This window comes from Procambarus clarkii, chromosome 17, assembly GCF_040958095.1.
Source record: "Procambarus clarkii isolate CNS0578487 chromosome 17, FALCON_Pclarkii_2.0, whole genome shotgun sequence".
Lineage (NCBI taxonomy): Eukaryota > Metazoa > Arthropoda > Malacostraca > Decapoda > Cambaridae > Procambarus > Procambarus clarkii.
In genome coordinates this window covers 14,473,438-14,484,626 of record NC_091166.1, presented here as the reverse complement: position 1 = coordinate 14,484,626, position 11,189 = coordinate 14,473,438, and the positions used below count along the sequence as shown (strand labels likewise).

The 11,189-nt window shown below is 40.6% G+C and overlaps 1 protein-coding gene across 1 annotated transcript; it reads left to right on the top strand.

The window, feature by feature from the left end:
* The first annotated feature begins 7,437 nt into the window (after positions 1 to 7,437).
* On the top strand, positions 7,438 to 9,800 carry LOC138365579 (uncharacterized). Its single transcript, XM_069326056.1, has 2 exons — positions 7,438 to 7,728; positions 8,214 to 9,800. The coding sequence occupies exons 1-2, from the start codon at positions 7,438 to 7,440 to the stop codon at positions 9,798 to 9,800; spliced, it is 1,878 nt and encodes a 625-aa protein (XP_069182157.1).
* The last annotated feature ends 1,389 nt before the right edge of the window (positions 9,801 to 11,189 follow it).

Below are 11,189 nucleotides of genomic sequence, written 5' to 3'. Positions count from 1 at the left end.
TAAGTGTTGTGTTTTGTATTAGGGTACCACATGGTCTCACTACCCTAAGCTGCATCCAGCTTCAGTGCTTATCCAGTAGTACTTTACCCTAGCTTGTTATTAGTGTAAACCTTGTATCCTGTCTATGTGGACCAAGGCTTTTAACGTAAGATAGTGTGGTAAAGTTATTATTATTATTGTTATTGGTGTGAGGGTATATGGGGGGTTGTTAAGGGGTTAATAAATAAGTACATGAATTACAGAGTATCTCTTCTTCCAAGGTGGGAGCGCAGTGATCAACCCTTAGACTAACATATATGGTCTTGTAGCAAGTTATTACTACTGTGGATAGTTTATTTTGGGGGCCTGGCCTTTTAGCTCTCCCATATTTGATACTCTTGTCTTCTAACTACCTTTACCCCTTAATAGTACCAGTACCCCATAGAAGCCCCACTCATCCATTGTTGTAACAAGTGGTTGGCCAGTCCGGGAGGAACATTATAAGTGTAAAAAATTAGATTTTTGAGTGCCAAAATTAAAATTTTTTGTTTTCCGCAGAACGGTTGTGTGCTAGCCTAGGGTCCAGCTCATCTAGCAAAGGACATTCTTGCACTGACTGGACACCCAGCTGGATCCCTTCACGATTAAGGTTAGTGTGGCCTTGTGTTAGGGGCCGTGCAAATTTTTGTTTTTTTTCCAATTTTTATTTTTTTTAATTTTTTCTTTGGCTGGGAGCTAAAATTATTAGTGATGTCTTCTGAAATGCAGAACCTGGTAAGGGAGCCTTCAGTGGTAGAGATAAAGAAACTTAAAAAGTCTAATTTAGTATTGTTAGGCCAGGAATTTGGCCTAGAATTAAATGTCGCAGATAAAAAGTGGACTTTGGTGAATGAAATATTACAACATTGTATTGATGAAGAACTATTGGCAAGTGATACACCTTTATGCCAGCCTAGCCAAGCAGAAAGTGCAACTCATAGGGAAAGTGAATTAGCTTTAGAGTTAGCAAAAATAAAATTAGAGGAGCAAAGACTCAAAACCGAGGAGGCTAAAATTAGAGCGAATGCCACTGGAACTCCACCTGCCGGGGATTCAAACCCCAGGCATTATGAGAAAAAGCATAATTTGCCTGAATTTTCCGAGTCTGACCCTGAAAGGTTTTTCAACCATTTTCAGAGAGTGGCCACGTCCATGAACTGGCCAAAGGAAGAGTGGGTGAAAATCCTACAGGGAAGACTTAGGGGTAAAGCACAAGATATTTTTATAAACATGCCTGACGACGAGTGTTTCGAATATGATAAAGTCAGGGAATGTATTTTGCGGGCATATGAAATTACTCCTGAAGCTCACCGCCAAGTTTATCGTAACCTTAGGCCTACTCACAACCAACCGCTCACTGAATTTGTGAATGATCAAATTCGATTGTTTGATAGATGGATTCGCTCGGCGAAAGCCGAAACATACAAGGCTCTCAGGAACTTAATTTTAATGGAGCATTTCATAGATATTATGCCAGAGAACGTATCAAATTACATTAGAGGAAGGGTAGAGGTAAATTCTAAAATAGGGGATTTGGCCAAGTTGGCAGAAAACTACCAATTGGCGGGCAAAAGGCCCAATAAAAATAATTATACCCCACAGAGTAGCAAAACTTATACCCACAGCCAGTCCAGACCAGCTCATTCTAACCCTTTACCTAATGCACCTTCTGTTTCAGACATAACTAACCCTGTTAAAGTGTCTAGCCCAACGGCACCTAAAGGTGAACTGAAGGGTAATTCGGTTAGTAATGTCTCTTCTCCCCGACGGTTTTGTGGTCACTGTAATCGTCCAAACCACACTATTAGCCGTTGTTGGCAACTGCACCCTGAAAAAAGACCCAATGCTCTAGTTGTGACACAGGGCTTGAGGCTTTCAGAAGGGTTAGGGAGAAAGACCTCCAACCCACAGTGGTTGGACTTGCTTACCCCATTCTTATCGAAAGGGAGACTACTTTTGTCTGAGGGTTCTTCCTGAAAGGACGTGGTGATCTTCCGAGACACCGGTGCCATCCAGACTTTAATTTTAGAGAGTGCGTTGCAAGGTGCCAACACTCTCGACACTGGAGAGGTGGTACTGGTCGAGGGTGTCACTAGTGATACTCGAGCAGTACCCCTCCATAAGGTTACCCTGGAATCTGATTTCCACAAGGGTGTTTGTACAGTCGGAGTCACTTCATACCTACCTTTCCCTAATGTTGATGTAATAGTTGGTAATGATTTGGCAGGGGATAAGGTAGGGGACTCCAGACTGCCTATTATGTTGCCTACCCCTAAGGTTTGCCTGGATCCACCCGCCGCAGAGGATAATGTTGTGTACCCTGCGTGCGCGGTGACCAGGTCTATGGGACTTAAATGTAAGGGCAGCCCTGTGCTTGCCAAGGTGGTAAATCCCGAGGTCACGAGGAGCTTTCCGAGTGGTGAAAACCAAGTGAATCTCGCGGACACATTCATGGCCCGACTCGATGACGTGGCCGAGGACATTGTGGAGAGCCTGCCACCGCCATCTACAGAGAGTAGTGGGGAGGTGGAGGAGAACACTGTTGAGCCTCGGCCAATGGCATCTGACCAAGGCCTAGATGCCTCCTTGAGTGAGTTACAGAAAGCTGACCCCACTCTTGCAGATTGTCATGAAACAGCCGTCTCTATGGAGGAAATTGTAGACGCAGCAACTGGGTACTACTACAATGATCGGATTTTGATGAGAAAATGGAGACCACAGAGTGCTCCCTTGTCAAATGAGTGGGAGGTAGTCCACCAGGTTATGTTGCCGACCTGCTATAGAGAAAGAGTTTTGGCAGCTGCTCATGATGATCCTATGGGGGGACATCAAGGTATTAATATTACGTATCACAAAATTTTAAAGTATTTTTTCTGGCCCAAGCTGAAAAGCGATGTGGCAAAATTTTGTAATGCGTGTATTGTTTGTCAACTGGTTGGGAAACCAAACCAGACTCCACCTAAAGCTCCTCTAAGGCCTATTGTCGTGCCAGAGGAACCATTTTCTCATGTGGTAATGGACTGTGTTGGACCATTACCTAGAACTAAGTCTGGTAATATTTACCTAATCACGATGATGTGTATCACTACTCGTTACCCAGAGGCTTTTGCTGTAAGGAACATCCGAGCAAAAACTGTTGTTGCTCGTATGTTGCAATTTTTTTCCACTTTTGGACTGCCTCGGGTCGTGCATACTGACAATGGTACTAAATTTAAGTCTGATGTTTTCGAGCAATTTTGTAAGGAACATGGAATAACTCATAAGGTTTCCAGCCCATACCATCCACAGAGTCAGGGGGTAATTGAACGTTTCCATCTAACTCTGAAGCAGATGTTGAAGACATCGTGCGAGAGTTCCCACACCTTCTGGGATGAGAATTTACCGTATGTTTTGTTTGCGGCTAGAGAGGGATTACAAAGTTCACTGGGCTGTTCTCCTTTTGAGTTAGTCTTTGGCCATAAAGTTCATGGACCCTTGCAAATGTTACAGGAGAATCTGTTAGGGAACGTAACGTTAACCGAAGGTTCGGCTTTCTTTGCGCAACACCACCAGAGACGCAAGGACTGCAAGGCGGCTGCATTAAAGTATCTTGGCAAGGCCCAAGAAAAGATGAAAGAACGTAACGATGCTAAATCTAAGTTACGGGTATTTCAGCCTGGCGACCCTGTCCTGGTATTAAAGCCTCGACTAGGGAACACTATGTCCCACAAGTACGAAGGCCCCTACATTGTGACAGAAAAGACTGGGGACCTCACGTACAAAGTGAGGCACTCTGACAAACGTAGGTAATGCTCATACATGTAAATCGACTGAAGAAGTTCCAGGGCCCCAGGCCCATTGCACTAACCAATGTTTCCATTTCCAGTGAGAGAGGGGATGATTGTTCTGGGGACCCAACTAATCTCATTTTCAATAATTCTAGTTCTGTGAATGCTGTGGAGGAACTGTCCCATTTGCAGATGGCCCAACGTGAAGAGGTGCAGTCGTTGGTTGATGAATTCTCCAGTCTGTTCGGGGAGGTCCCGACCCAGACTGATGCCATTTGCCATGATGTCGAGTTGACGGACTACACTCCCATTCGCCTTCAACCCTATCGGATGAGTCCAGAAAAGAAGGCCATCGTACGGAAGGAGGTCGACTTCTTGCACCAGCACGGCCTCATCCAGCCGAGCCAGGGCTCTTGGTGCTCGCCCTGCCTTTTGGTCCCCAAACCAGACGGCTCCTGGCGATTATGCACCGACTATCGGCAGCTCAACAAGGTGACCATTGTGGATGCCTATCTGCTGCCCCTCCTCGAGGACTGCATTGACGAGTTGGGAAATGCCAAGTACGTTTCGAAATTCGACCTCTCAAGGGAGTATTATCAAATCCCACTCACTGAACGTGCTAAACAGCTCACCGCGTTCGTGACACCCGAGGGTGTTTTTGAGTATCAAGTGTTACCGTTCGGCTTGCGTAATGCCCCTGCCACGTTCCAGAGACTCATGAACTCTCTACTCGCTAAGGTGCCAAATTGTCGGGCGTATTTAGATGATATCGTGCTGTTTGACAGTAATTGGGCTGACCACATAGCTAGGTTACGCCAGTTGTTTGCCATCTTGAAAAGGGCAAATCTTACCTTAAATGCTAAAAAGTGTCATTTTGGCCAAGGCACAGTGACGTACCTCGGTTATGAAGTGGGCCAAGGAAAAGTGTTACCTCGGCAAGATAAAATCAGTGCCATTCTGGAGTATCCAGTACTAAAGTCTAAAAAGGACGTTCAAAGATTTATCGGTATGTGTGCGTACTATCGACGTTTTTGTCAGAACTTTTCCAGTGTTGCCACTCCTCTCACAGACTTGTTGCGGAAAGCCGTTAAATTTAAGTGGTCATCAGACTGTGCAGAGGCATTTAAAAATTTGAAATTGATCTTAGCTTCCGCCCCAGTGCTTGCTAGTCCAAGGTTCGACCGACCGTTTAAAATTCATGTTGACGCGTCTGACTCGGGTGCTGGTGCAGTGTTGTTGCAAACTGGGGATGATCAGGTGGAACACCCAGTATATTATTACTCTGTGAAATTCGACAAGGCGCAACGCAATTATTCAGTGGTAGAAAAAGAGGCGTTGGCGCTAGTGTTAACATGTAAAAAGTTCGAAGTTTACCTCACAGGTAATATAGTGGAAGTGTACACGGACCATAACCCACTAGTCTTCCTGACTCAGATGAAGGGTAAGAATAAACGCATCCTCAGGTGGGCGTTGTACCTACAGGACTTCAATCTTTCCATTACCCACCTACCGGGCAGACTCAACGTGATAGCCGACGCTCTGTCCCGGTTGCCTGAATAACATTCATCTGAGCCACAGAAAGCCACTTACCAACCGTCATGCTTTAGTTAATTTTTTTTTAGGTTCTCCTGTGACATTAAATATTCCGTGTCCAATTTATTTACTTCCCTGTTCTTTTATTTTTTTTGTGTATGTTTTTTTTTCTTTCAGAGAGCTCCTTTGTATTTGTTTTTTTTGCAGAGAAATTGCTTTTGATTGATTTTTTGTTTTTGTCATATGTTTTTCTTTTTGTTCTCTGTATACTCTTACAAAAAAATATGACTACTATTCTAGTAGTCACATTTTTTTTTCTCTGAAGGGGGAGGAGTGTTACGACCCTGGGTTCTCCAGTGGAAACCAGAGGTCAAAATTGAGCTATTAAACTTCCTAGTAGTACAGTTGGCGCATTTCGAATGGCAATTGTTTGTATCTTCCCTGCCAGACGTAAGACTATTATTGTTTCTCAAAGAGCATTTAAAGACTGAGCTGGGGGTTGATTATTAAATAATAACATAGGCACCAACTTTGCGTACTAATACTTTCTAATCATTCATAAAGTAACAATACGTTGCATAGGGGAAGATCTTTAATGTGCTTAGCTGCACGATCAATTAGGCTCCTTCCGGCACCACGACATGAGGGAGGCAGCTGGTCGCTAGCTCGCTGCTCTCTGGCTGGTGTCGTGCGGATAAGACCTACTCTGTGGCTGCACCCCTACTCTCCTCCCTTCTCCTCTTACTTATTTCCCTTACCTGAAGTTCCTGTATCCTTAAGCTAAGTATGGGGCATTAGTAAGTGTACCTACTCTGGTAGTAACTATTGGTGAGACCTGGGGTTAGTATTTGCCAGTGTTTTGTTTACCCTAAGTGTTGTGTTTTGTATTAGGGTACCACATGGTCTCACTACCCTAAGCTGCATCCAGCTTCAGTGCTTATCCAGTAGTACTTTACCCTAGCTTGTTATTAGTGTAAACCTTGTATCCTGTCTATGTGGACCAAGGCTTTTAACGTAAGATAGTGTGGTAAAGTTATTATTATTATTGTTATTGGTGTGAGTGTATATGGGGGGTTGTTAAGGGGTTAATAAATAAGTACATGAATTACAGAGTATCTCTTCTTCCAAGGTGGGAGCGCAGTGATCAACCCTTAGACTAACATATATGGTCTTGTAGCAAGTTATTACTACTGTGGATAGTTTATTTTGGGGGCCTGGCCTTTTAGCTCTCCCATATTTGATACTCTTGTCTTCTAACTACCTTTACCCCTTAATAGTACCAGTACCCCATAGAACCCCCACTCATATCAGTTGTAACACATATCTACTAAAATCCAAAAGCGATGAATCCCAATTTATAAAATATTATCTAGATCGCAAATTGGTACTAGGGGTAGGACTACAACTTCCTGAATGGGATAATGACAAGCGACTAGCAGATTATGCCAAGTATAATTTTGCAGTGCCTGTAATGAAAAGTGGTCAAATGTGGCAAATGTTGGTAGAAGATCCTGAGAGACCTATTGATTATGAACAATGGAAGTGCTGGCAAAGTAATCGGCTAATCCCCCCAAATACACATTTCCCGTTTAAATGTCTTATATGTGAAAACTTCCCCTTTGACGTTTATCCGGGCAATTTCATTGTGAGTGAATCTGTATGTTTCATCAAGTCGATAATATGGCCAGATCGTCGACGTCCTCATTTTAGCAGAAAAGAAAAAGCAGTTATTATTTATGAAGAATCTAAGATTAAAAAATGGCCTTTTCTCTCTTCCTATATAAACCAGGATATTAATCATTTAGGAAATATGGCAATCTTTACAACTGGTGAAATATTTATTAATTGTTTTTTAAATCTAGCTATACGCAAAGTAAATGCTACACTACTCCATAACAAGGTGGTTAAAATTTTGAAAGATCTTAACCATTCACTTTCTCAAGAAAATTTAACAGTTTTAATGGAATATTATCGATTAAAAAGGAGCGATGCTAACAAAAATAATCTTAAAATTTTGGAAAATTATACATCCAATCATAATAATAATAATAATAATAATAATAATATGAATGAAGGGAACAATGATATAAGATTAAAATTATCAGGACCACGAGTAGCTATGATTGCAATTAATCCTTTGAAAGTTAAAGCCACTGCTATTCGGTGTGGTCATATTGATGAGAGTATTACGCAAACAAAAATATTAAGCAATTCTGCAAGTATAAATACTTTAAATGAAAATAATGGTGGTAATTCATTTAATAATAGCGGGAATAATGAATGGAATAAAATTGGTCGGTTTAGTCGGAATTATTCATCTAATTCATATGCCAATATATGTCTGGTGGCATGTGGATTACAAAAATTATTGCCTAAAGATTCCAAAGCCAAAGAGCCTAAATCTATAACGGTAAGTGAGGTCGGTTTCATTGATTTACTCAATACACCTGATACTCCTCAACGATGTGGTATCATATTAGAAATGATACCTGATGTGATAATCGCCTCTACCAGCATGTGTAATTCACACCCTGATAAATTCTTATTTACATATCTCCCTCAACTAAGACAAGTGGGAAATCCTTCACAACTTGATCAGTTAGAATCTAAATATGTCTATATAATTATTCATAATAAACTGTTTAATTTCCCATTAGATTCGATCAAGAATGGTTATGCAGCTCAACATTTTTTTCCTCATTTGCCTCTAGTTCAATGGGAATATGTTTGTTTATTTGGAGTAGACAATTTATACCGATTTGTTCAATATATTTTGAAATTAAATATCGCCTGTATAGAATTATTAGAATAAAAAAAAATCAACTGTGGATATGCACCAGTCTGCCACGTATGTCTTATAAAATTTTACCCAATGGCCAACTCTATACGTCTAAGGAAATAGACACTTTTCAAATGGAGGCTAATCCATTTTTATATTTACCACCTCAAATGCAACCTCATATTTTTCTCAGAAAAGAAAATAGTGATCTCAAAGAGGATTTTGAATTACTCTATATTGGTTATGACCGGGAAAAAATACCTAATATTATGGGGCCAAATGCTCGAGCGATTAGCCGTCCTAATGCTGCCCATCCCCCTCGAATTAGTAACAGTCTGCAATCGTATCGTCATTATGCTGGTATTTCTGTCAATACTCATTCTGTAGGTGAAATTCATCAAAAGACAGTTATTCATACATTATACACAACATCTCGAATGAGTAAACTTTTACCCATTCCTTGTCAAAATCCTATGGTGGCAGTAGTAAACTGGCACAATCCCGAAGACAGTATTACAGTAAAACAAGATAGTATAGACCGTGGGTTATTTTCAGGTGTTTCTTATGAAACATCAATTGTTCGATATAATTATGGATCAGGACAGAATGCATTACCAACTTTTTGTCAGACCTATTTTGATCAGCATACCCCACTTCAACGTGGTGTTCAGTTGGGAATTTTAAAAGGGGTTAATCCCAAGTGTCAAGAAGATAATAGTTTGCTTAATTTTACAAATGGAGAAATAGAATTCGTTCACATAGATGCCAATACTCTTGCTCTTATTTGGAATGGTAAAATTGGGGATTTAAAAGAGCCTATATATGACGATTCTGTTCCAGTATCCACAGGGACGAAGAATGGAAAAGGGAGTAGAAATGACTACCGAGTTACAGTAAATGATCCACACCACCCTTCCCTTGAACGGCAACAACGGTTGAAGAAATCTCAATATTCTTTAGCTTTTAAAGAACATCATCCTAATTACATTACATTTAGGTACTTTAAAATAGATAGTGTAGATTTACCAGTACTACAAAGTTGGCGTTTTTCTCTGATAACAGTGTCACCATATATACCATCTTTAGGTGATAAGTTACAAACACCCACTTCACAAAAAGGTGTAATTGGGCGATTAGTTAGTGAACAGGATATGCCTTACATTAAATTAATGAGTCAGGGTGATATGTTTTCATCAAATGTACCCATTGATGTTTTAGTTAACCCTCATTCACTTAAAAGACAAGCTCCAGATTTATATTGCAATACCTTTGATAATTTGAATTACATGGATGCAGCTTTTACTCTCACTTTTGAAAATGTTATTGAACATCTACAGTGGGGTCGAAAAACTTGTACTGGAATCCTTATGAATCCCTATACGGGTGAACCATATTTAAATAGAGATAATGAGCCAGTTTTAGCTAGTTTATATGAAGGTTCTTATATGTGTGTTACCAATCACCGCGCAAATGCTACGATGCACACTTCACGAGCAGATGAAGTTGTATTTTCTGAACTGACCGGAGCACCAGTTCGAGGACGACGTGGTGGTCTTTCCACAGGACCCATGGAACTTGTATCATTCCGTAGTATAGGAGCTGCTCGAATTCATACAGAATTGACTCAAATACGCTCAGACATGAAACACATTGAATTGGAAACTATTCAAAATAATGAAACAAACAGAAACAGAAAAAAATGAAAATGAAAGTGGAGTTATCTGTGGATCAAAATACCTTCAACGTTATCATGACGATTTAATGTTAGCAAATATTAACTTAGCATACAAATGTACATCCATGGTAAATATTGAAGAAATTTAAAAAAAAAAAAAAAATATTGTTATTGTTAAATATGCTTGTTTAATAATATACATTCACCTAAGCCTTATTATTTATTAAACTGACTCTTTGCCACAGGGAAATAATTGTTGTGACACTAGTAAACTAGCTCTCTATAACTGCAGTGACTGGAAATCACCTCAGTCATAAAAAAAACTGGCTCTTTGCCACAAGGAAAAATAACTGCAGTGACTGGAAATCACCTCAGCCATAAAAAAAACTGGCTCTTTGCCACAAGGAAAAATAACTGCAGTGACTGGAAATCACCTCAGCCATACAAAAAACTGGCTCTTTGCCACAAGGAAAAATAACTGCAGTGACTGGAAATCACCTCAGCCATACAAAAAACTGGCTCTTTGCCACAAGGAAAAATAACTGCAGTGACTGGAAATCACCTCAGCCATAAAAAAACTGGCTCTTTGCCAGAAGGAAAAATAACTGCAGTGACTGGAAATCATCTCAGCTATAAAAACTGGCTCTTTGCCACAAGGACATAACCTGTGTTAGAATTGGAGTAAGTGAAGAATGTGTGTTTTGCAATCGGTAAATAACTTTATTCTTCCTTCTTCTTCTTCTTCTTCTTCTTTTGCACTGGGGAAGCCGGCAGAGTGACTGACCAGAGAGACAGAATCATATGTTGCTGATAGAAACAGTCCTGTAAAACAGATAATAAGGCGTAAGTAAGGTTAATATTTTGTGTCTCTTATATAGAAATTACCACTTGATTTGTGTTATCTTACTTAATGTGTCTAAGAATCTGGTCATAACTATTGACTTTAAAAAAACTTTCAATTGGAGTATGTGTGTATATATGGATGACTGATCTTGCCTGCAGCTGATTGTTGGTTCTGATGTCCAACAATGAGGTTATTATTAGCAGACATCTGGATGTAATCGGCAGTGTCCCCCTTGACCTTGATCTTCTCGGGACCGACCATTGTGTCAGCCTCAACTCTCGTGGAAACTAGTAGACACAATACTATTATCTTGAATACTTCCCCTTCCATGCTCTTCTGTACACATACAAAACCCAGCACGAGATGCTGTCAGAGTAGCAGGCGCCGGCCCTGTCAAACGTGTATGAGCAGTATATTCTTATTATTCTACTGCAGATAATTAATTCTCTCAAATAGCGGGTGCTGTAGCTGTAGGAGAATGAGTTTTCTTGTAGGATGTTGGTTAGACTGCTGTGGTTTTGAACACTGTGGTGGCGACGACGGCGACACGCGCCATCTTATATACAGCGAGGT

Coding starts and splice junctions, on each gene's coding strand:
- LOC138365579 (XM_069326056.1), top strand. CDS start 7,438: ATGATTGCAATTAATCCTTTGAAAGTTAAAGCCACTGCTATTCGGTGT. Junction 7,729..8,213: donor AAGAGCCTAAATCTATAACG/GTAAGTGAGGTC, acceptor TATACGTCTAAG/GAAATAGACACTTTTCAAAT.